This window comes from Echinops telfairi, unplaced genomic scaffold (assembly GCF_000313985.2).
Source record: "Echinops telfairi isolate 266 unplaced genomic scaffold, ASM31398v2 ScPeMD7_5;HRSCAF=22, whole genome shotgun sequence".
Classification (NCBI taxonomy): domain Eukaryota; kingdom Metazoa; phylum Chordata; class Mammalia; order Afrosoricida; family Tenrecidae; genus Echinops; species Echinops telfairi.
The window spans coordinates 33947562-33972246 of NW_022103901.1; the positions used below are offsets into that span (position 1 = coordinate 33947562).

At 54.7% G+C, this 24685-nt stretch overlaps 2 protein-coding genes across 2 annotated transcripts in view; one reads left to right on the forward strand and one right to left on the reverse strand.

The window, feature by feature from the left end:
- PPL (periplakin) overlaps nucleotides 1–15923 on the reverse strand; it is a 65343-nt gene extending 49420 nt beyond the window's left edge. Inside the window, exons 1-2 of the mRNA XM_045286047.1 lie at nucleotides 15758–15923; nucleotides 15489–15609 (exon numbers count right to left, since the gene is read on the reverse strand). Of these exons, the coding sequence (XP_045141982.1) occupies nucleotides 15489–15609; nucleotides 15758–15923 (287 nt within the window). The remainder of the gene's footprint in view (nucleotides 1–15488; nucleotides 15610–15757) is intronic.
- Nucleotides 15924–16757: 834 nt separating this feature from the next.
- SEC14L5 (SEC14 like lipid binding 5) overlaps nucleotides 16758–24685 on the forward strand; it is a 54799-nt gene continuing 46871 nt past the window's right edge. Inside the window, exon 1 of the mRNA XM_045286048.1 lies at nucleotides 16758–16829. Within this exon, the coding sequence (XP_045141983.1) occupies nucleotides 16767–16829 (63 nt within the window). The 5' untranslated portion in view covers nucleotides 16758–16766. The remainder of the gene's footprint in view (nucleotides 16830–24685) is intronic.

Sequence of the window (24685 nt, forward strand, 5' to 3'; positions counted from 1 at the left end):
GGGGTGGGGTGGGGGGCCCGGGCGGGCCAAGACTGGACCCCTATCTTGGGCCGTCTCCGGTCCTCCCACCCCAACCCCTAATCCGCACCCCCTGTCCCGGCGTCCCATCCCGGACCCTCAACCCAGACTCACACCTCAGATCCTCCACCTCTGTCCTGCAACCCAGGCCCACATCCGGGTCCCCTTCTTCTGACCCCCAACCCAGTCCTCCATCCAGGACCCCCACCCTGGGGTCACACCTCACCTCACTACCTCTGCCTGGCGCCCCATGGCCTACACCAGGGACTCCCTCCCCAAACCCACAACCTGGACTCCCTTCGGGGCCTCCCACCCTGGTGTCTCACCCCAACACCCACCCTGGCCCAGCCCTGCCCAGCGCCAGGGTGCTGAGCGCTGACACTCAGCTCTCCCCACACCCCAGAGGTGGGCAGAGACAGAGGGGCCCTGTGCCCCAGTGCCATGGAGAGGACTGTGCAAACGAGGGTCTGCAGTCCCCAAGCCATGCCAAACCTGCCCCCTTCCATGCTGCCTCCCAGGCCTGCCTCAGTTTCCTTATTTGGTGAACGTGATAACAGCTACTCCCTTCCCACAGGGTTGTGTGGTCAGATTCCTGTAAGTAGTACCCCCTTCCTCCTCTCCCATGCTTGGCCCCCGGACCCCCACCCCCTCAGGAAGCTCTGCTGTCCCTCCCACCCTGCCATCTGGGGCAGACAAAAAGACCTTTGAAGCCTTTGGAAGCCTGGGCCCTGGCATGACTGAGAAACCTCATGGCTGGTCTTCACAGCGCCTGAATTCTGGGGCAGGATGGGCACGTTGCACATTTCTGCCCCTGTGTGCCCAGGCTGGACTGAGTGCCAGTGGCTGTCCAGGCTAGGCCACAGCCCGAGTGTGCCCAGGTCAGACTGTAGGCCAGTGGAGGAGGCTACAGCTGGCTAGACAGGAGACTTGATGGGCAGGATGCGGCAAGGCAGACTGTAGGCCAGTGGAGGAGGCTACAGCTGGCCAGACATGAGACTCGATGGGCAGGAGGCAGCAGGGTGGGGACGGGAGACATAGCTGGAACTGTCACCCTGAAGGACACAGAGAAGTTCACATACACAGTTAGCTAGAGAGGCGATGGCCACACTGCCATGCTCAAAGGCTCCCAGAGGGAGCAGAGAGCCTTACCGGTCTAGTTCCAGGGGACGGGCCAGGGTCCTGCTGGTATCCAGAGACTGGGACCCCAGGCAGCCTATGTGAGTCCACAGCTGATCGAGAATTTCATTCCCAAGGTAGTTCCTGCCCCAGACCTCTGAGCGTCTAAGACACCCTTCAGTCCCTTTCTTGTTCCCAGCACCCAAAGGATATCTGTGGGTGGGCTTGAGGGGCTCCCCAGTGCCCCCTAAAGTCATGTCCATATTTCCATATTTGCATTCCCCCCTCAATGGTTTGATTCATATTCCTTCCTGAAGGGCTCTCATTCACTCACGCCATGGAGTAGATGCAGACTCCACGGAGGACAGAGTAGAACTGCCCTTAGGGGTTTCTGAAACTGTAACTGCTTACAGGAATAGAAAGCCCAATCTTTCTCTTGCAGAGCGGCTAGTGGTTTTGAACTGTTGGCCTGAGGGATCGCCCACCCTCTCTGCATGGCCTACCATAGAGATCAGCACAACAGAAAATGGGTCTTTGCTCTTGAGGGGCTTTTGGTCCAAAACCAAAACCAAACTCACTGCCATGGAGTCAATGCCGATTCATAACAACCCCCTGTGGGTTTCTGAGCCTGTAACTGTTTACAGGAGTAGAAAGCCCAGTCTTTCTCCTGAAAAGCTGCTGGTGGTTTTGAACTGCGGACCATGCGGATTGCAGCCCACCGCATAATGACTACACTATCAGGGCTTGAAACCTCTCAAATAGTCCGTTAACTCCTTAGAAGTCTAGACACCGGACTTGCAGAAAGGGCTGTGCAGAGGCGCTGGTTCTGCTTGGGTGGGCAGCAGCAGCAATCCCAGGGAGTGTGTCAAATGCAGAGTTAGGGGCCTGGCTCCCTGAGGTCCTGAAAGGGGAGGTCCAAGGAGGGGCCCAGGAACCTGAACTTTAAAATAAAATAATTTGCATGCACATTTAGGGACATTCATTACTTTTTTCATCAGATTGCACAACCATCATCACTATCTTTTCCAAATTGTCCCATCACCCCCACAAGAAACTCAGCGATGCCTACAGAGTCTGAATGCAAGAGGAGCTCCCTCCCCCATGGTCGGAAGCCGGTATCCAGGGTGTCTGAGTGGCAGGGACCCTGATCTGACTTGTCTTTGGGTTGGTCACTGCCTCTGAGCTTGGTTCTGTGTGGCTCCTGTGCCCCCTCCCCGCCCTCCCTCCAGGCCAGGGACTCCTCTGGAGACAGGGACAAACTGAAGCAATTCCCTCCAGCTAGAAGTGACTTCCCTTCCTGGGATGGAGGTTGGAACAACCCCAGAGGGAATGCTCCTTTCAGCCAGAGATTGGGAGTGGATATTTCCAGACAGATGGAAGGGACAGAGAGCCCAGCCCAGCACAGTATGTCCCCAACAGGGACCCCTCCTGCACCCCAGATGGGCCACCAGGAGGAGCAGGCAGAGAATCTCGCTGATGTCCATGCTGCACACCACCTGGAATCAGTTCCCCCACTCCTCCCAGGAGTAAACGTCCTACAGGTGGGTTCTCACCAGATGCTGACCTCTCCCTAGGTGCTCAGCACGCCTGCAGGGATGGCCCCAGCTGCATCACAGCAAGAGAGGAAGCCCGGAGAACCACCTGAGACAGATTCAGGGGGAGGGGCTTGAGTCCATCACGCAGTCCACAGCCACTCCGGGAGGACCCCACCGCTGAGGGTGTGGGAGAGTCACCAGTTGCGTTTATATCCAACTCTCCAAGTGCATTACATGGGTTGGTAATTTGTACAAATGAAACTCTTATGTGACTGGGCACGAGTTACACAACAATGGGGCTTGGCGCTGTGTCTCTGTTTTTACCATGGTGAAACACAGGGGAAATAAAAGGCAGCATTTTAATCATTTTTTTTTAAAAGAGGAATTGACTTCATCTTACAGAAACGTGGAAGCAAAGAGTTCAGAGCTCCTCACCACCGCACCCCCACACCTACCCCCACCCCAATTCCCACTTCCCACCCACCCACCCCACCAGCTTCCTTGGCTTAAAAATCTTTGGTTCCTGTGTAACGTGGATGACAAGGGAGGAACAAATATAATTTAAAATGTCTTCAACATTTTCGTGAGGTTTGGGTGCAAGTTTACAAAACACGCTAATTTCCCATCTAACCATCCCATTGGACCACATTTGATGGGTGACAGGGTGGCCATCCCCACAATGTAACAGCAGCACCACTGCCTCCTCCTGGACTCTAGGAGCCCTTTGTTTTAGGACTAGCTATAATCTTAACCCTAACCCTAACCTAAACCTAGCCCTAGCTCTAGCCCTATTCCTTCCCCAGCCCCAACCTGAACCCTAAACCCAACCCTAGCACGAGTCTTTCCCAACCCCAGCCTCAAGGTCACAGATCAGTGACAGTAAGTACATCCCAGTGTGTTCCACCATCACCTCTAACTGGAGGACACACCTCCCTGCCCCCAGGAGGGACCCCTGAGTTCACCAAGTAGTCACCTTCATCCCACCCCCCTCCCTTGCTTTTGGCAACCACAAGTCTGTCTCTGGGGATCAACTTCCTGTCCTGGGGCTCCCCTGAAGTTGTAATCCTTCCTCTCCCTGCTCAGAACCCATAGTCTGCTGGATCTGGGGACTCTGAGGGCCAGAGGGGGCACTGGGATTGCTGTCACTCACTCCTCAGGCCCACCCTCACCCAGAGACCCCTCCTCGACCCCTCCATCCATCAGCCTCCTGTGGCTAACTGCTTTGATATGCCCATCATCCTGGGTTGGGCCCTTTCAGGGAACAGGATGGACTGGGGTGGGGTCGGGTGGAGCAGGGGCCCAGGCCGGGTGGAGGGGGGTTGTCCAGATCCAGCTGGGGTTGACTCATGGTCCCTGAGGCTGGGCTGGCCAGGGGATCACGCCAGAGCCCGTGACCAGAGAATGGCCTGGCAAGGCAGCCGGTGGTCAGGAATGCTTGTGCTCAGCAGAGAGTGGACAAAGGACCCTGGCACACCAGAGCAAGGCAGGGAGCAGGACTCACAGAGGCAGCGGCTCTCATGGGAGCGGCAGAGCTTTGGGTGCTGGTGCTGGTGGACAGCACCATGGACTGTCCAGCAGACAGGCAGAGTTATCTAGAAGAAGGACAGCCAGAATGCTCCTTAGAAGCGAGATGGCAAGACTCGGTCTCATGTACTTTGGTCTTGTCATCGAGAGGGACTGGTCCCAGGAGAAGGCTGTCATGCTTGGTAAAGCAGAGGGGCAGTGAAAAAGTGAAGACCCCCAATGAGGTGGGCTGACCCAGTGGCTGCAAGAATGGGCTCAGATAGGACAGTCATGGTGAAAATGGCAGGCGTGGACGGCGCTTCTTTCTGTTGTGCATGAGGGTGCCATGGGTCGGAGTGGACTTGATGGCAGGAGAAAGTAGGTGGCGGTTCTAGGTCTCACGACATCTCAGATTTCTTTCTGGTGGCAGAGGTGCCCCAGCACCCCTGACTCAGGCCCAAGCACTCTTTATCAGCCCACCTCTGGGCACCCTCCCCAGGCCCCTGCCCAGTGCTTTGATCTTTGCATTCATTCATTGACAGCATCCAGCCTGATGCTGCCAGAGGTGGGGATGATGGCTCAGACGCCCAGAGTTTAAACCCTGAGTCCCCCGCTGTCCGCCCCGAGCGGGCATTGAACGCCGTGACTTCTGGTTTCACCAGCAGAAAATGGGGAGCAAGAGCTGCACCCACTCATCATCTCGATTGTCTCATGAACCAGCCATGCCCTAACAGCCACCCCCCTGGGAGCAAAAGGGCAGCCTTTGCCCCTAAAACAGGGGTGAGGAGAAGGAGGAGGAGGCCCACTCCTTGAAGAGATCTCTCCCTGTGGATCAGGCAGCAGAGCACATATGAACTGTGGGTGAGAAGTGAGTTTTCTCTGCACATTTTCGTCTACACCACCATCAAAAGCTACACAAGGAAAACCCATCAAATTGCACCCTTTTTAATGTTGGGCCCTGGGGTGCATGTCTGTCCTACCTCATGACCAACCCCCCAAAACCCAGACGCTCTGCCATCGAGTCATTCTGACTCATGGTGACCCTCTAGGACAGGGTAGGACTTCCCCTGTGAATTTCTGAGACTGTAACTCTTTATGGAAGTAGAAAGCCTTATCTTTCGCACTCAGAGCAGCTGGTGGTTTCAAACTGCTAACCTCGTGGTTAGTCCAATGTGCAGTCTACTATGCAACCAGGGTTCCTCATGAGAACTGGGAACAAACAGTGCTGGTTTCCCCATCCAAGCACTTCTGACAGCGGTTGGCATATAGCAGATGCTCAATCAATGGTGCCACGGACGCCGAAAGAAGAACCGATGCATTTGAATGATGGTGCTGGTAAGAAATATCGAAAACCCCATGGACCGCTGCAAGGACAAACAGATCAGTCTCTGGAGAAATGCAGCCCGAGTGCTACTGAAAGACCAGGATGGCCAGACCCCATCTCACGTACTTCGGACGTGTCACGTCGTCCGGAGAGAACACGCTGTGCGTATGGTCAGGAGACACCAGTCCCTGGAGAAGGTCACCATGCTTGGGAAAGTCGAGGGCCAGCCAAAAAGAGGGCGGCCTTCCACAGGATGGACGGACACTGGGGCTGCAACAGTGGGCCCACACAGAAGAGCAATCAATGGAGAGGATGGTGCAGGGCCGGGCAGGGTTGTGCTCTGTCGACTCTGAGCCACCTAACGACGAGGACAACAGCAGCAACATGGCAGTGACAACGAGCAAGGCCCTCCAACCAGACGATGGGCGTGGTGGCTGCCGCTCAGGCTCCAGCATCACAGCGACGTGAGGGCGGGTTGGGGCAGGGCGGTGTTGCCTTCTGCTGCGCACGGGGGTCACGATGGGTCCGGATGGACTGGACGGTACCCACCAGCAGTGTTAGCATAACCTACATACACCCGGAGGAGCCAAGAAAGGCTTGTGCCTCACGTTACAGTCGCCTTGGCTTTGTTTTGCCATCTGGAACGCCGTGTTTCCGAGGTCTGCCTGTGCACACAACGGAGTGGTCCTCGGTCTCAGAGAAAGGAAGTCCTGATGTTGTCCCGAGGATAAGGTGACCAGACGTCCCACTTTTGGCGGGACAGTCCCGATTTTGAACCATTTTTCCTGTGTCCCACGGTGTTTTAAAAAAGTCCCGATTTTTGGAAAGAATGCACGACACGCCAGGGCATACGGTTTTCAACTGCCATGTGGCTTTTTCACCAGGATATGAGTTTTATCAATGGTGTCCCATTTTGTCCCACTTTACTAATGTTAAAATCTAGTCACCTTACCCAAGGAGCCCTCATGGCCCAGTGTGGGTACGCCGTTGGGCAGCTAACCACTTTCTACTCCTGTAAAGATAAACAGCCTCGGAAACCCACAGGGACAGGTCCACCCTGTCCCATCGGGTCGCCATGATTCAGGATCCACCGGGAGGCAGGGAGTTTGGTGGGGACGAATGTCACAGCACGACTGAACCTTAAAAACATTGTGCTGGGTGAAAGCAGTCCGTCGCAAAAGGACAAACACCTTGTCGCCTCCTTATGAGTGGTCAGCATGGGTCAGCGGGAGGGGGACAGGGCAAACTTTTGCTTGGGGAGCACTGAGTTCGTGTTCATGGTGGTGGAATGATTTGGAAGAGGTTTACAAGGTCAGTGGTTCACATCCAACAGCGATCTGTGGGAGAAAGATGAGGCTTTTTACTCCCATAAAGAGTTCAGAAGCCCATGGGGCCAGTTCTACCCTGTCCTGTTGGGTCGCTACGAGTCGGCATCGACGGCAGTGAGTGTGACGGTTCAAGCGAGAATGGTTGAGTCACTTGAAAAACACAGTCAATGTCACTGAATTTTGCGCGCGGAGATTATTGAATTAGCGTGCGTTTTTACCACAATAAAAGCAATAATAATAAAAAAATAGGAAGGAAAGCAAAATCCCCGTAGGCCGATGCCTCAGGTCCCTGTTCTACAGATGGGAAGACAGAGGCTCCAAGGAGCTCAGACACTTGCTCAGAGTCACACAGCCGGGAGATGAGGAAGGTGGGGCTGATGTTGGTTCTGCTTGACTTTTGATCTGGCCTGGTGGTCCCATAGGGCCCAGCGCTCCAGAGGGAGCAGGTCCCAACCTCTTGACCGAGACCCTCCCGGGGTCAGGTCACACCCTGGCCCAGAAATGCAGCAGCTCAGGTCTGGGCAGCATGAGCCCTGGCGGGGCCTGCGGGGTGGGGTGGGAGGAGGAAGCAGCTTCGGGAGTTTTGGGGTGGGGCTAGGCAGCCTATCCTGATCCCAGGCCTGGCAGAGCCTGTCCAGCCCCACCCAGCTCCTCACTCTGCCCTGGTGGACGGTTCACCTCCAAGAGGCCCAGGGCCAGGTTCAAAATGAGGTGTCCATCAATGTATAGCAGGTTGTTCCGGAAGCTGCCTAGGATTGGCAATGAGGTGTCTGAAATCCCAGAGGCTTGGACCTGCCAGCGGGGCTGGGTGGATGCCAGCAGGGCAGAAGACTCCCTCTGCAGAGCTGGTCTGAACCCCTGTGTGGCTGGGTCCTGGGGCAGGGCCCCAGGATCATGGTGAAGTTTTAATATTTTGACAACAGGCACAGCTTGGGGGAGGGGGGGCAGGGCACACCTGCAGCCAAGGGGCACCAGCAGGGGGGAATCTGAGCAGCGGCTCCCTGGGGCAGGGCTTTGGGCAAGTGGCCCAGGTGGGCGGTCCCCAAGCACATTTTCTGGGGGTGACTCAGAGCTGGTGATTCACTGAGGACCCTCTCCGGTCCAGCACCCCCACTCCTGGCCCCACAGAGGGGGTGGGGGCCGAGCCCCAGGCTGGGGGTGAGTCAGCCCATCTGGGCTGGAGGGCCAGCACAATTTTCCATCCTTCTCATTGTCCTGCAAGGAAAGTAAATAAACGTTGCAAAACACGGGGGTGAAGCTGGGCCAGCAACCCCCCTCTGTCTGTCCCCGTGGAGGGGCGGTCCAGGGGAGCTCCACACCAGACTCGTACACACCCTGCTACCTGGCTGATCCCTGTTTTACAGATGGGGGAGAGTGGGGTTCAGAGAGGTCAAGCCTACCTGCCCAGGTCACGCAGCCAGGAGGCCAAACCCCCCGGGGGGCTTCAATCTGAAGTCCAGGGTCTAGGCTGGCTAGGCCTGGGTCTGCCCTACAAGGCTTCTCAGGGTGGCCCAGGTGTTGCCAGGTGCCATCAGCCGAGTCAGTTCTGACTCACGGCGACCCCAAGCCCAACAGAATGAAACACTGCCCTGTCCTGTGCCCGCCTGGCCCGGCCAACAGGCTGGAGTCTGTTGTTGCAGCCTGTGTGCCAACCCATCTTCTTGAGGGCCGTCCTCTTTCCCGCTGCCCCTCTCCTTTCCCCAACATGACGTCCTTCTCCAGGGACGGGCCCCTATCCATACATGCCCTGGGAACAGGCCCAGGTGTAGATGTGTGTTAAAAGACACATTCCAGGGCCCCACCAAACCATCATCTCTGGAGGATGGAGCCTGGGACTTGTGTTTTTCAGCACTCCCCAGACCATCGGAGCCTGGCCGTGCACAAGGAGGATGGGCCTGGCCTCCGCCTGGGGAGAATAAGGTTCTGGATCTTGGCCCGTAAGGAGCTGGCCACCCCGTCCACACACCCCTCTCTCCTGGGCTGGGGAGAACAGTACTGGGCTTGTTTCAACCAATTCACTGGCTAAGGCTCTGAGCACGAGTCCAGCAGCCGAGGAAGCAGGAGAGTCTGGATGAGCCCCCTGCCTCCTGCCCCAGCTGCAGGGAGGGGACCGCCTCTGGGGCCTGAGGGCAGCGGGGGGCTGGGGACTAGAGGACTTGCAGGGCCACCTCTGTGGGGCTAACAGACCCAGAGGAGAGCAAACCACTCCCCTGGCCCAGAGCTGGATTGGGGTGAGTCACTTGGTAGAGGAGGGCTCTGAGGCACCCTGCTAATCCCAGCTCTTCAGTTCTGCCCGCCCAGAGACATGCATTGCACACATGTGTGCACACGTGCACATGTACGGCCCATGTCAGCTCTCAGCCAGCTGCCAGAGTCCGACCCGGACCCGAATTCCTCCCCAAATTGCTAGTCCTCCGCTCCTCTGGGACAGGGCCCGCTGAGTCAGTTGCCTGAGCTTGTGGAGTGGGGGTGGGGGTGGGGGTGGTTGTGGGATGGGGCACCGCAGCAGGCTGGCCTGGGGATTAGCACAACTCACCACTACACCTGCAGGGCCTTGGTTCCCTTCTGTGGAAATAGGCCCAAGAGTGATCGTCTCCTGGGCTGGCTGCTGCCTCTAGTCACCCCACGGGCACTGGGGCACATCAGAATCCCTGAGCAGGCCATGTCACTGGCCGGGGTCCCCAGACACTCCCAAACCCAAAGTCTGTTCTGATTCATAGCAACCCTGCAGGACAGAGCAGGATTGCCCTGCGGGTTTCCAAGACCGTAACTGTTCACGGGCGCCTTGGCTTTATGGGAGGATGTCAGATGCAGGGCATTTTGTCAACATCTTGTTTGTCCTCCCTGTTAATTTAAAAACGGAACCAAGCCCCGACATTGCAGCAATGCTCACAAAAGCCAACAAAACAAAATACGGAAATCATCTAAGTGCCCACCACCAAGAAAAACCAAGGGTGCTGTCTTTCTCCCAAAGGGCAGGTGGTAGGATACAAACCACCCACCTTTTCGTTAGCAGTGGGGCACTTAACCGCCGCACCACCAGGGCTCCCGGATCTAGCCGGGAATCGAAGATTACTCGGTCCCGAGGAGAAATGAAGTTTCAGTTCACGCCACACACGGATCCATCCCGAAAGCAGCTTGCTGACTAAAGAAATCCAACTGTCCCCCCCAAAGACCCAGACGGAGAGGCACTGTATCCTCGCTAAGATTCTGAACCCCGAGGGTGCCCAGGACCTTCGCACTCCCAGCCCCCCGCTGACCCCATCTGTTCTTGGGGTCACACTGAGTTATTAAAGTGAGGACGTTTGCCGGCAGGATGCCTTCTAAGGGTGTCTGCAGTCGGATGAGCCCAGTGTTGTATCAGAGAAAAGCATTGAGAATGGGTGAATTTCCTCTCATCTGCAGGAAAGCGATTCAGCCGGGGCGGAAGGGGAGGGGGGGTTGATTTCCAGAGGAGTCTCAAAGCCCATCTTACAAGCCAGCATTGTCTGGGTCATTGCAGCAGGGCAGATGGGAAGGTCCTGCCTCTCAGGACTACACACACACACACACACACACACACACACACACACACACACACACACTGTGTTCCCATCAAACCAGTCCATCCTTTTGGTTGCTCTCTGCCTGGGGCCAGGACTCCTGGTGATCAAACTGACCCCCAAACAAACCTCACTGACATTGAGTGGAGGCCGACTCATAGCGACCCTACAGGACAGGATAGAACTGTCCTCTCCTCATGGGTTTCTGAGACTGTAACTCTTTACGGGAGTAGAAAGCCTTGTCTTTCTCCCCCCGGGTGGCCGGTGGTTTTGAACTGATGAGCTTGTGGTCAGCAGCCCAATTTGTCACCACAACACCACGAGGGATCCTTACAGCCAGCAGCAAATCACATCTCCCAGGTCTTTCCGCCGCAGCCCCAGGAGGAGGGACTGGAGGCCCAGAGAGTCCTGGGTTCAGGGTCCAGCTTACGAGCTGTGTGACCTTAGGCCAGTTACTTAGCCTCTCTGTGCTTCCGTTTCCTCCTCTCCAAAGGGCATAGCAATAGCCCCAGCCCCGGCCGCACACTGCAGGTACACACAGGGCAGCACGGCCACCAGCTGTGTGACCTTGTCCAGCTCCTCAACCTCTCTGTTTTCGCTTCCTCGTCTGTAAAATGACGATGAAAACAGGGTGGACCAGACCCAATTCACAATGAAATGTTGGCCAAAAAAAGCAATGGTACGGGCCTTATCATTTGTGTGTGTGTGTGTGTGTGTGTGTGTGTGTGTGATGAACTCCTCACTGCAGGGAATCCAGACGCAGGGACAGGGAACAGGAATGGAGGGAATGAACCCGTTCCTGCGTTGCGAATCCTGTAACCAAGGTCACGGAGCCGCTTGCGTGGAAACTGTTGGACTGAAACCTAAACCGTGTGGTGGATTTTACGGAAGACAACACTCGTTTTCTTTCTTTCTTTTTAACCACAATACACCTTATGCTCCTTGTACAGGAAGAAGCCGTGAGCTGAGCCACCGCATGAAGGGTGCAGGCCCAGGTGTCGGCACGACTCCCTTTCTCATCCACAGACAAAAACATTCCCGGAGGGCTCCCTGTCGGTGTGTACAGAAGGCCTGGTGACGCCGTGGATTCAGTCCTGGGCTTCTGACCAAAGAACTGCTAGCTCAAGTTCACCAGGCACTTCCACGGAGAAGGAAGGACGAGGCTGTGTACTTCCAGAAAGATTTACAGTCCCCGAAGACCTGTGTGTGGGCTGTTGTTCAGGCCTCAGACTCATAACTAGCTGATGTGCAACGGAAGAGACGCTGCCTGGCCTGCCCCGTGCTCACGGTCCTTGCTGCGTTTGAGCCCACTGCTGCCGCCGCTGTGCCGATCCATCTCCTGGAAGCTCTTCTTCTCCACTTCCACTTCACCAAACACGATGTCTCCTTCCAGGGATTAGACTCTCCTGAGCCCTGGAGGCAACGCAAGTTAAGCAACGGGCTGCTAATTAATCACGAAGTCAGCAGTTCGAATCCGCAAGCCACTCCATGGAAGGAATATGTGTAACTCTACTCCTGTCAAGAGTTACAGTCTTGGGGGAGGGAGGGGACAAAAGAGGAGCTGATACCAAGGGCTCAAGTAGAAAGGAAATGTTTTGGCAATGAGGATGGCAACATATGCACAAATGGGCTCGAGACAATTGATGTGTGGATTGTTGTAAGAGATGTAAGAGTCCCCAATAAAAGGATTTATTAAAAAAAAAAAAGAGTTACAGTCTTGGAAACCCACAAGGGCAGTTCTATCTTGTCCTATAGAGCCAGAGTCCGAATCGAATAGATGAGATGAGTTTTTTGGTCTCTCCTGATAACATGTCCACGTAGGTGAGACTTAGTCATACCACTCTGGTCTCTAGCCTCTAAGGAGCACTCTGGCTGTACGTCTTCCAAGACAGACAGATCCACTTGTCCTGTGGGCATCCCGTGCTACCTTCAGCGGTCCTCACAAGCCCCCGCCTTCACATGCTTCCACAGAAGACCTAAAGACCCATCCACTCTGTCCAGAGGGTCGCTATGAGTCAGGATGGACTTGCCAGCAGTGGACTTGGTCACTGGTTGGGACTTCCGTGAACTCACAGGCAGGAGGGCAAACCTGCGTGTCAGCCACCGGGGCAGGCGAGGGCTGTTCTTTCCCCTCCCCTGTGGGCCATCCCGGCTGCCAGGCCCACCCAAAGGGCATGTTCAGCGTTTGGCTACATCTCACTCTCAGCCGGTGAGTCACAGGCGCCTGGCAGGTCTTTTGTGTTTATTACACAAATAGGATCTTCACGGGCATCAAAACATAAAATACGACTGCAGGACCTTACACACACACATTTTTTAACCATTACAGTGCATGCAACTCAGTGGCCCTTCCCAGGGTTACGCAGGCAGCCAGTCTCTCCGGTCCCCGGCCTTTGGTGGCACTCACTGGGCACGACGTGACACCACACTAGGGGCAGCTTCAGGCTTCTGGGTGTTCAGGCAGGACCCTAGGTGCCCAGCGAGTGTCACTACAGGCAGGGTGATGAGCAGGAGAGCTGTCATCATAGCAGGGTAGGTGGGGGTGGCGGTGACAGAACAAGACACCCCCCCACCGCAGCACCATCCTCACAAGTGTTCTGTCTGAGCCCACTGTTGCAGCCACTGTGTCAGTCCATCTTGCCCAGGGCCTTCCTTTTGCGCTGCCCCACTACTTTACCACATCGATGCCCTTTTCCAGGAAATGGTCTCTCCTGACGACATGTCCAAATGTCCTGAGAGGGAATCTCCCCATCCCATGTGGTGGTGGTGGTAGGGGTTATATATTACAGTCCCCAGGGCTGGAGGAGGAGGGTTCTGGCCTTGCTCCAACCTGGGCCCCATCTTCCGTGGACACCTCATTTTCCTCCAACTCCTTTGTCTTCCCCAAGGCTGGTGAGGTGGGCAGGAGAGGTGCTGAAGGTAGCCAAGAAACCTGCCCTCCAGTCTCTGGACCTCTCTGGGTCTTTGAGACCCCACGCCCTGTCTTGGCTCCCTGTAAGCCTGCCTCATGGAGACACGGAGACGCATGTGGGATGGGGTGGGGGTGGGATAACCAGAAGATTTGGGGAGGAGGGGCAGTGATAAAGAGGGATGAGCAGCCCCATTCCTGAGGAGCTGAGACTTATGAGCAGCCCCTGACCCCTGGGCGTCCTGGGACACTCAAGACTTGGAAGGACCGCCTATTTGCCCAGAGCCTCAGCCAGAGGGATCAGCTTGTTAACAAGGAAGGTTCCTGGGTTTTTCCAGGTCCCCCTGGGAATGTGCATCTTAACACACTCTTGGGGAGTCGGTTCAGACTCACAGTGACCCTCGAGGACAGAGGAGAACTATGAACAGACAAAACCTTTTAAAATTGTGAATGAGGTAAGGGTTTACATAACAGTTCCACCTCTACCCCTGTTTTGCAAAATGTTTTGGCCTCACCCTCTTGTAGGGAGCCCTGGTAGTCAACCATCCAAAATGAGAAAGACGGGGCTGTCTACTTCTCTAAAGAGTGACAGTCTCAGAAACTCGCAGGGGGCAGTTCTGCCCTGTCCTATGGGGTGCTAGGAGTCCACTTCATGGCGCGACTCTCTCCCTCCTCCCCCTCCACCAGGTTCACACCTGTCTACCCTCTGCCCTGTCCAAGGCTGTGATCTCTATGGGAGGAGACTGCTGCATCGTTCTCCGGAGGAGCAGCTGGTGGGTTTGAACTGCTTACCTGCCATGTTTAACCGCTTCACCGCCACCAGGGATCCTCTGGGAAATCTCAGGAGCTGGAAAGCTGGGAGGGATGACCTGCCCCCCACCCTTCCACGTGTCAACATCCCCCTCAGTGGTTGCTTTGTGCCAACTTGATGCCTGTGAGCAGGTGATAACATCCAACCAGGTGGAGGAAGGGGAGTCTGGTCAGTGAGCCTGGGACCCCCCAGCCCCACCTTCAATTCCCTTTTTGGAGCTCCCCAGGAGCCACGGCTGTCCTTTGCTGCCACCGTGTGGCCTAAACAGGAATGTGCAGCCCATTTTCATTCTTACAAATACTCAACCACCATTGAGTGGATTCCCACTCATTCTTTACACACCACGGCTGGTGGTTAGCCTCTCAACTTGTAATCCGCTGTGCCACCAGGCCTCCTCTGACATGCGTCAGGACTTCATTTCTCTTAAGTCTGAGTACTATTCTGTTGTGTGCACCTTGGAGATACCACAGGCTTGGTCCAATACATTAAAATGAGTAACATGCATTTTTTTGGCTACCCAGTGCATATATACAAGTAGACAGCCTCAGCTTTGTCCCAAGAGGTGGTTAGTGGGCTCGAACTGCTGACCTCGTGATTGGCAGCTCAGTGCATGACCCAACACTACCAAGTTCATTCTTCACTAACTATTAATCAAAATATCGGGAATATGCACAGTATGTGGATGAATCCTGAGGCAGACACGCCCCCTTGCCCCTATACCCCCGTGGAGCTCAGAGCCTAGGGAGAAACGTGGCAATCCACAGACGCACGAGTAAACACAGTCATTAGGAGTGCACGCTGGGCTAGGAGCTGTCGCAGAATGCAGTGAGAAGCATAATGCCCGAATGCTGACAGTCCCCTTGCTCCACCCTAAGGCCCAGTCGTCTGAGTCACCCACGTGCCCCTGCACACAGTAGGCGCTCAGTACGTGATGTGCAAATAAATACACGGGTGACAGCGCTGCCCAGGGTAGGTCGCTTGCTTCTCCCAGGTCGCAGCAGATGGGGAGTGAGACGGGAGGGTGTACTGGGAGGACAGTCCGGAAGCACCCTCTTTTAAATTTCACCCACTCCTCTCCCTTTCGGCTCATTTTCTCCTCCTCGGCGTTTTCAGCTGCTCGTTCTGTTCTCCAAAGCCTGTTTCCCCGAGCAGAATGCAAACGCCACCGGGGCGAAGATTCTGGTCTGCTTTGTACACTTCCCAGCGCCTGGAGCAGTGCCTGACACCTGCAGGGTGAATGAACTAGGACTGATGCATGGGCGGGGCTGAGGCGCTTGGGTCGGGTCCAGGGGAGGGGCGTGGCCCCAGGGCGTAAGGGCCCTTGGAGGCGGAGCTAGGCGGGGGGAGGAGCCTGAGGCCGGAGTCTTCCTAAAGCTCCCTAAAGCGTTCCCGAGGCTGATTACGTTAAGGGCGGTGCCACTAGGAGGCGCAAGGTCAAGTTTAGGATGCGAAAGGAGGTGGAGCCGTGCATAACGTTGGGGGCGGGCCTGTCTAAAACATGGCCAATCAGGAGGAAGATCTGAGCTGAGGGCGGGGCAAAGGCGAAGTAAGGGTAAAGGGGCGGGGTGAATCTGGGCGGGGCAGGCAGAGGGCGGGGCCAGGCCAGCATCTCAGCTCTCCAGGGTCTTAGAGAGCTCCGGTCCCGCAGGTCTTCCTCACGCCACTCAGGCGCGTCCCCGGCCGGCCCGGAGCAGGGTGCCGCAGGACTGAGGGTCCCTAGCCAGGCGGCCGCGCTCGGGACCCGTCCCAGGCGCCGCTCTCCGAGTCGGGCGGCCTCGGGGCCTCGACGAGCTCAGCTGGGCCGCCCTGACGCCCGGGGCACTGGTTCCAGGCTGCATCCTCCGGGGGCTCAGAGGACAAGGTGAGCGGTGCTGAGGGGCCTGTGTGCGCTTTCGTGTGTGAGAGTGTGCATGCATGTGCGAGAATATGAGTGTGCGTCTATGTGTGCACACTTTTGTGTGCGGGATGTATGTGTGCGTGGGACTGTTGTACGTGTGTGTGTGCGTGCGTGGGTGTGCATGTGTGCATGAACGTCTGTGCGCACCAGGGGATTGTGTGTGTGCATGTGAGCGTGCACACCTATCATGAATGCCTGCAGGGGTGTATCTGTGCGTGTATACATGTGTCTGCATGAATGTGCGTGTGAGTGTGGGGTGTCTGTGTGCATACATATCTGTGGGTACTGGGGGGTTGTGTGTGTTTTGGGGAGGCAGAGTGCATGTGCAAAGTTCATTGTTGTGCAGGGGAGGACCTGCCTGGGAAGGAAGTGTGCGTGTGAGATTTGGGGAGCTCTGTGTGTGTGCTGGGGTGCCTTGGCTGTGCTATAGCGGGCTAGGTGTCTCGGTGTGCTGGGATGCGTGCGGAAGTGCACGTGGGTGCATGAGGGTTTCAGGGTTGCATTCTCAGCAAGCTGCAGAGGGGTGGGGATGGGGGTCCCTGAGTGGGGAGAGGTGAGGAAGAAGGGAAGTTTGGAACACTGACTGAACTGGTTTGGGGGTCTGTCCTGCAGTCATTCTGGGATTATTTCCAGCACCACTCCCCAACTGCCCCCTTCCCCCTCCACTGTTGGGCCTGGGAGGTGTGTAGGTGACAGAGGGGGGCAGGGCAAGGGCAGTCCCTTATCAATGACCTGCTCCTAGGTCAAGTGCTCCGTTGCCTGGCCTCGCAGAGCCCCAGTGAACATGGTGCAGAAGTATCAGTCCCCAGTCCGCGTCTACAAGTACCCCTTCGAACTCGTCATGGCGGTGAGTGACCTAGCCCGGCACCCTCAGGTGACTTTGGGGAGAGGGGCGGCAGAGGACCCTGGACCCAGGTCAGAAAGTTTACCGAACTAAGTCAGCTGCACCGCGGTGTTCAGCAGACCTGGCCGGTCCGACTTCTAACCTGTGACCCTTCTAATCAACGATAGCAGTAAATACAGGAGCCCTGGTGACGGTCGCAATGGCTAAGCGGCTAACAGAAAGTCGGGGGACTTGAATCTTCCAGGGGTGGGGGTGGGGGTTGGTCAGAAGACCTGGTGATCTGTATCTGTAAAGGCACGGTGGGGTACACACTGGGGTGTAAGCTGCAAGGTCAGAGGTTCAAGCCCATCAGGAGAAAGAGGAGGCTGGCCGCTCCTGTTAAGACTGGCTGAGGAGCCTAAGGAGCAGTTCTGCTCTGTCCTGTGGGGTCACTCACGACGTGTCAGAATCGAATGATGGCAGCGGCTTGGGTTTGTTTGGGCTGCTTTATGAAGTGGAGGCTGAAGGAGCCCGGTGGAGTCCGGGCTAGGTGTTGGCCTGCTAGCCAGAAGGCCGGCTGTGGGAACCCACCAGTGGCTCTCAGAGAAGAGCCCGGCAGTCTGCTGCCCTAAAGGCCCCTAAGACAGGGCAGACCCCTCCATCCTGGGGGTGGCTCTCAGTTGGAAGTTGAGGTAAACCAAGGCTTGGACAGGTGACCTGGGAACATACAGCCGGAGCTCAGACCCAGATGAGTGGGGAGATGGGGGTGGTGTGTGTGTGGGTGAACCACGAACCCCACAGGGGTTCTCCTGCTCTTCCCACCCCCTTCAACAGTAGAGAGGGTGTGAATGCACAGTGGGTGCCTCTCCCTGCTTGCTGGGTCTGCTTGCTGGAGGGTGCTGCTTCCGGAGGCCCTGGCAGCTGCCTGCCCATCTCAGGGTAACAGAGCTGTGGGCACTCTGAGGCGGTGCTGAGCTCAGCCACAGCGTCTCATTGGGTTGCTCCTTAAATGCTGAGGCATGGGCGGTGGGGGCGGGGCTGGTGGTAAGCAGCCTGGCTGACCCCACCTGTGGGTGCCTCCAATCGGGCTGGAAAGAGACCCAGACTGTGAGTGGTTTTCTGGGTTCACTCTGAGTGGGTATGTGAGCACAACTAGCCATAGGAGACCCAGAGTCTGGCAACATTTGCCCAGAAACAAAGCTCTTGGGGGGCAGGAGAGAAGGACAAAGGGAAACGGGGGAGGGGGTTGGGAAGCGGGCAGGGAGGAAGTGGGATGCCAGTTCGGGTCACAACATAAAACGTGCACGAATGGTTGAGGGGGGAGTGAATTTGTTCTGCAAACTCTCACCTCCGCCACTATACGAAAACCAGACCAACTCCCACACAGAGACGTTGTGGGACCTGCCGGTATTGCACGGGAAGGCAGTTGAAGGTCAAAGATGGGTCCCAAGGCCCCGGGGCCCCCTGGGTCCTTGCATCCTGGGACAGGCAAAAGGTTCCACCCTCTGCCTCTCAGAGCCTTGCTTACCTTCTTGAGAGACTGGGTCAATGCCAAGGGGCTCTTCTGAGGGGTAAAGTGATATTTTGTGGTGCCCCTGGCTCAGAACCTGGCACACAGTAGGTGCCCCTGAATGCTGTGGTCCTTGTCATCAGCTGCTATCAAATCCACGGCCACTCGTGGCCTCCTCCTCTGTGTAAGAGGAGGCCTGCACTCCATAGGGTTGCCAGTGACTTGCTTTTCGGAAGTGGACTTACCTTGTTAACCAGGAAACTCCACGGTGGCCTCAGAGCTGTTCTTGCTCCACTTCTCAGCAAGATGTTCCCAGGTTAGAACCCATGGGAGATGCCCACCGTCTTGCTGGGAATCTTCCTCTTTTTGGATGACCCGCTACTTCACTCAGCAGGTAGGTCTGAAGGACATCTCGCCGTCTTTGCTTTCCAAGGAGCATTCTGGCTATACTTTTAAGGTGACCAGACGTCCCGCTTTTGGCGGGACAGTCCCAATTTTTGGTGTTTTAAAAAAGTCCCCAGTTTTGGAAAGAAAGCATGAAAAGCTAGGGAACGGTCTGTTTGGTCCATATAGACCAAATTTTTCATCAAGACACCCCCCACCCCACCCCCGTCAATGTCTCGCTCTAAATCTGGTCACCTTATCCAAGACAGATGCGCTAGTTTGTCTCGTCATGCTCACAAACCTATGCGTTGATTCTGCCTCCTAGGACCCTGTAGGGCAGTAGAACTGCCCCTGTGGGTTTCTGAGACTGTATCTCTTTCTCCCAAAGAGCAGCGGGTGCTTTTCAACTGCTGACCTTGCAGTTAGCAGCCCCAGCCACCAATGTAACATAAATATGATGCCCCCCAGGGCGCCTGGGGGTACTCGGTCCTCCTTGTCAACCACCATCCACACACATCAGTTCTCCTGCCATCTTTCTTTCCATGGCCAACTTCCACGCGCCTATGAGGCCGCTGAAGAGACCGTGCCTTGAGCCAGGTGCACCTTGGTCCTCAAAGCCACAGCTGTGGTTTCACAAGCTCTTTAGCAGCCAATTGCCCAATGATTCCGCTCTGGACTGCTCCTTCGGGGGGATCTGTCCCGGGGTTCGTTTTACTTGTAAAACACTATCCTGTACAACTTCCCGTGTTCCTCTTTTTATCCGGAAGCATCTAAGACTGTATTGAGAAGGCTACAGAACCGATTCAACGGCACCGAACAACAATCTACTCTCATTCCCAGACTGGAAGAAGACTGGAGAGGTAGTTTATGAGCTGCTTGTTCCAGCTGAGGGTTGACATGCAGCTAATTCCCGAGTTACAGCACAGCACTTCTGGCTCCCTTTTTCTTTGGGGGTACATCTTTCCCTTAGCAATAGAGGCCCTGGTGGTGTCGTGGTGACACATCGCATCTGCAAGGCCAACAGTTCAAAACCGCTGGCTGCTTCTTAGGAGAAAGAGCTTTCTACTCTCTTAAACAGTTACAGCCGGGCCCTCGGGCGGGCAGCTCAGCTTGGCGAAAGCTCTTGGTGCCCCTCAGTCGGCAGGCATCCCGCAAGCACCCTCTCACAGCCAAGATGCTCAAAAGGAAGGTCAGGTTGGAAGGGGCAGTGAGGGAGGAGCCCAGGAGGAGATGGGCGAGGTTGTCCGAGAAGCCTGCACCTGCTGAAGTGCAGCGGAAGCCACCAACACACAGCAGGAAAGAGCCAATCTGCAGACAGAAAGTGCAAGCCCAGGGAAGGGGAGCAACGGAACCAGCACGCAGGCGCTGAGCCAGAAAGGAAAGGCTTACCTGCCGGCAACGGAGGAAGGAACAACGAGGAGTCCTGCCTCTGATGGAGCAGGAGGAAAAGAAGCCAGGTCTGATGAACGGTCGTCTCCCGTGTCTGATCAGTGGGCCTGTTTCCTCCCTTCTTGTCCAATCCAGAGGAAGAGGCTTATCAACTATTTTGTAAATGCAAGTTTTTAGTAGCTTAAAGGAGGAAATCCCACTTTGTCCCATTTTTTAAAAGTACGAGTGCTTTTTTTTCTTTTAAGATGTGTAATACTTTTCTGGTTGTTCACTTTATTTTGGTATAATTAGAAAATAGTGGGATGTTGGATTGTGGGAAGATTTGACCGTCTTGGGTGTCAGGGCAACATTTCATGGGATGGGGGAAGTTTTTGTAACCCTAATACAAAACATACTTTAATGGCAATGTGGAGTCACTGTCATGCATTTGTGTGACTAGAGTAGTTACATTTTTATTTCCATGTTGTTGTTGTTTAAATAGAATTGGGTCTGAAAGCCATTCTGTCACCTTGGCTTCCTTAGCACCCTGGTGTGCATTCGGTAACCCCTTTGGTCGTGGGAGTCCAGTTTTCCTGATAACTTGGTTACATGCCATGATGGGTTGAACATCTGAGTGTGTAGAGTGTGTGTGAATTAAATTGTGAATTAGTGGGACTTATGATGTGACAGCTTACCAACATTTGAAGATAATGGTACTTGATAACCTCTTTTAAAAATTGCCTCCAAATTTAAAGTGGGAAAGTGGGAAAATCACTGGAATTTAAAATCAAATTGTATTTGCCTGCCATTTTAGTTTTTGGTACATGCATTAAGAATTGTGTACAAATTGTTCATAATGTCTCTGTATTGATCTCAAAACAGCCAATAAAATATCAGTTGCAAACCAACAAACAAGCAGTTACAGTCTCAAAACTCACAGGGACAGTTCTACCCTGTCCTGTAGGGTCACTATGAGTTGGTATCAACTCAATGGCTGCGAATTCGAATTTTCCCTTAGTCATATGCACCACATAGGATGTTCAACTCTGAGAGCTTTTATATGTAACCTTTCCAGACCCCCGAGACAAACTAACATCAGATGTTCAGTGATAAAACTCACTGCTGAGGAGCTGATACCAAGGGCTCAAGTAGAAAGCAAATGTTTGGAGAATGATGATGGCAACAAATGTACCAATGTGCTTGACACGATGGATGGATTGTGATAAGGGTTGTACAAGCCCCCAATAAAATAATTTTTTAAAATAATAAAAATAAATAAACTCCAAAGCTAAAAAATCCAATAAACCTCCCTGCCATAGCAGGCCTCTAAGACAGGGTAGAACTGCCCCTGTGGGTTTCAGAGACTGTAACTCTTTACAGGAGTAGAAAGCCTCATCTTTCTCCCTGGGAACAACTGATGGTTTCGAACTGCTGACCTTGCCCATGGCAGCAGTTCCCAACATGTAACCACTGTGTCACCACACTGGCCATAAAAGGTAACAATAATATAAAGGGACAGGAGGTATTTGGCTTACATCAAAGTCAATTTCTGACGGTCCTGGGAATGGACCCTTGTGGTAGTAAGCTGGGGGCACTCCGGTACAAGCTGATGGCTTCGGTGAGAAAACAGTGTTTTTAACTAAGCATCCTCAGTAACTGGGGCCCTGGTGGTGGAGTGGTTGCCTGGTGGGCTGCTAACCAGGAAGTCAGTAGTTTGAAACCACCAGCCGCTCAGTCAGAGAGAGATGAGGCTTTCTGCTCTGGTAAAGTGTTACAGCCTCCGAAACCCACAGGGGCAGTTCTACTCTGCCCTAGAGGGCTGCTGTGCATCGGTATTGACTGGAGGACTGTAAAATTTAATTTTTGGAATACTTGGTAATGGTGCCAATGTCAGTACAGTTTTTCTATTTCTCAAAGAAGCTGCTGCGGTCACAGGCTCCATCTCCCATACTGTTGTCTTTGAGCCAAACAAACCACAGCCTCCCGACAAAGCCACCCTGCAGGCCGTGTACAAACCACCATTGTCCCCAGTAGCTGCATAACTCCACAGGAACCTTGCATTGTACCAGCACAAAAGGGGTTTTCTGCACTCACTGTCCACCTTTGTTCCCCAGCTCCACACCCATTCTCCTTTGGGGGTGCATGTCCGGGAAGTTTCAGATACAATGGGCTATTTTCACTGCATCCCAGTGGCCCAGGGAAAAGGACAGGGTGTCTGCTCTTGTAAAGAGTTACAGCCTCCGAGACCCACAGGGGCAGCTCTACCCTGTCCTATAGGGTCACTAGCAGTCAGAATTGGCTTGATGGCAGTGGGTTTATTCTTGAGTTTTTATTCTTCTCCCAGTGGCCAGAGGAGCTTACCATTTGCTTTATCTGTTTGAACAAAACGAGCCTAAGTATCAAAGCGAAGAGCTCTGGTGATATAGTAGGTTGTGCATTGACCTGCTAACCACAAGGTCAGTGGTTTGAACCCACCAGCTGCTCCGTGGGAGCAAGATGAGTCTGTGAACTCCCATAAAGATTTCTGGACTTGGAAACCCACAGGGGCAGTTCTACCCTGTGCTATAGGTGAGTCAGAATCGACTCATTGGCAGTGACGTTGGTTTTGGTTAGTGTGCGCATCCAAGTGGCCTGTGGCCTCTCTAAACATCCACCAGTGATGACAACGGCCGCCAGAACTGGACTGGGCACGTTTTCTAGAACCATGTGAAAATTTTAGACAGAAAATGCCCCCATCCCTTCTTTTGCTTAAAATATAACATTTCAGAAAACAACACCACCACCCCCCTGTTCCAAACCCCTCTAAGTATGAAGAAGGGGCATCTCTTTCTGTGGATCAAAGCCCTTGGCGTGGATTCCATCCCCAGGGATGCGGCACCAGGAAGTCTCTTGTTTTCTTCTTTGATGGAAGCCTGTGTTCCTGGGTTCCAGACAATGAGTCCCCATTGTCCGTGTGAGCAGGGAGCATGATGGGTGGAAGCAGCTGTGGGGGCCCCAGGGGAGCAGGCCCTCGGCTCCAGTCACTGTCGTGGGCCCTGAGAGGGGGTGGTGGGCTTTGTGGAGGACCCTGTGAGTACTCAGGGCTGTGCGATCAGATCTGTTTGCTCCGAAGGCTCCCTGATGGTTGACCACTGTTCTTCAGCCCTGCATTTTGTGAACGTGAACCTGGCTGGCTAGAGGTAGAATTCTCGCCTTTCATCTCCACAGCCGGGAGCAGAGACCTGGCCTTGAGGGTCTGCTGTATATCCACCACCCACGCAGCCCTTGACTCTAGACAACACCATGCACAGTGGTCCTAAACTCTACCCGGTCCTGAGGCACCCGCTGGCTGTCACCAATCGTGGATTGGATTGTTGTGGATTTTTGGAGATCACCAGACCTTTCTCCCTAGTCTGCCTTAGTCTGGAAGCTCTACTGAAACCCATTCAGCATCCTGGCCACACCCAAGCCTCCATGGACAGAGGGCTGGCTGCTGCTCCTGAGGTGGTGCACTGACTGGGACTCGAACATGGGTCCACACTCAGACCTGGCTTCTTTCACTCAGCATCGGGGTGGGGGTGGGGGCTGAGGCCCATCGACAACACTGTGTTCCACTTTGTGGCCAATTGGCATAGTAGTTATATGCTGGCCTGCTAACAGCAAGGTCCACAGTTCAAAACCACCAGCTGTTCTAAGGGAGAAAGGAGGCTTTCTACTCCCATAAAGAGTTACAATCTTGGAACCCACAGGGGCAGTTCTACCCTGTCCTGTAGGGTTGCTATGAGTCGGAATCGGCTTGATGGCAGTGATTTTGGATTTGGGGGTTTTGTATCCCACTGGATGGCTAGGCCACCTGTGTTTCCCCCATCCATTCAGGGATGAATGGACGTTTGGGCTGACTCCGCCTCTTGGCTGTTACACATACTGCTGCCAAGAAACTTGCATGGGTGTGTACCTCATGGGTGCATGGCTCCACATGAGTGCCCTGGCTGCTTCTTTGAACATTTGAAGTCTCACTTTCATCATCACCCCTTCTCTCTTCTCCCAGCTTCTAAGCGCCCCCACCAGGACCCAGACTCAAACTCATGCTTTGGACATGTTGTCGGGAGAGACCAGGCCCTGGAGAAGAGAGACGGCACAGTAGGTCAAGTCGAGGGGCAGTGAGAAGGGGGCGACCTTCAACAGGACAGGTTAGCACAGAAGCCACAGCGGTGGGCTCAACCATCGCAGTTGTCAGGAGCAGGCAGGACCGACCGAGTGGCCTTTCCTCCTGCTACACCACACAGACCCGGGGTCGCTAGGCGTCGGAGCTGACTCCATGGGACCTGACGGCAATGACGCAGGGCCACGGGTCAGAACTGACTTGATGGCATGATGAGGGTCCTCTGGTCCAGCGACTCCCCAGGGGTCCCTGTGCCCCGCACCCTGGCTCTGCGGTGGGCCTGTGGCCTAGTCCACAGTGTCCTTCCAGCCCTGGAAGGGTGAGAAGGTGAGGGCGACAGGGAATTAGGTGCTGAAATATTTAAGGGCCTGGCTTTGCTGTGTTGATAAACAAGCTGGTCATTTAGCAAATGGTGGTGAGGAAGGCACAGCCCAGGCCACACTGGGATGGTTGTTAAGGAGGAAGCTGTAATGAAGC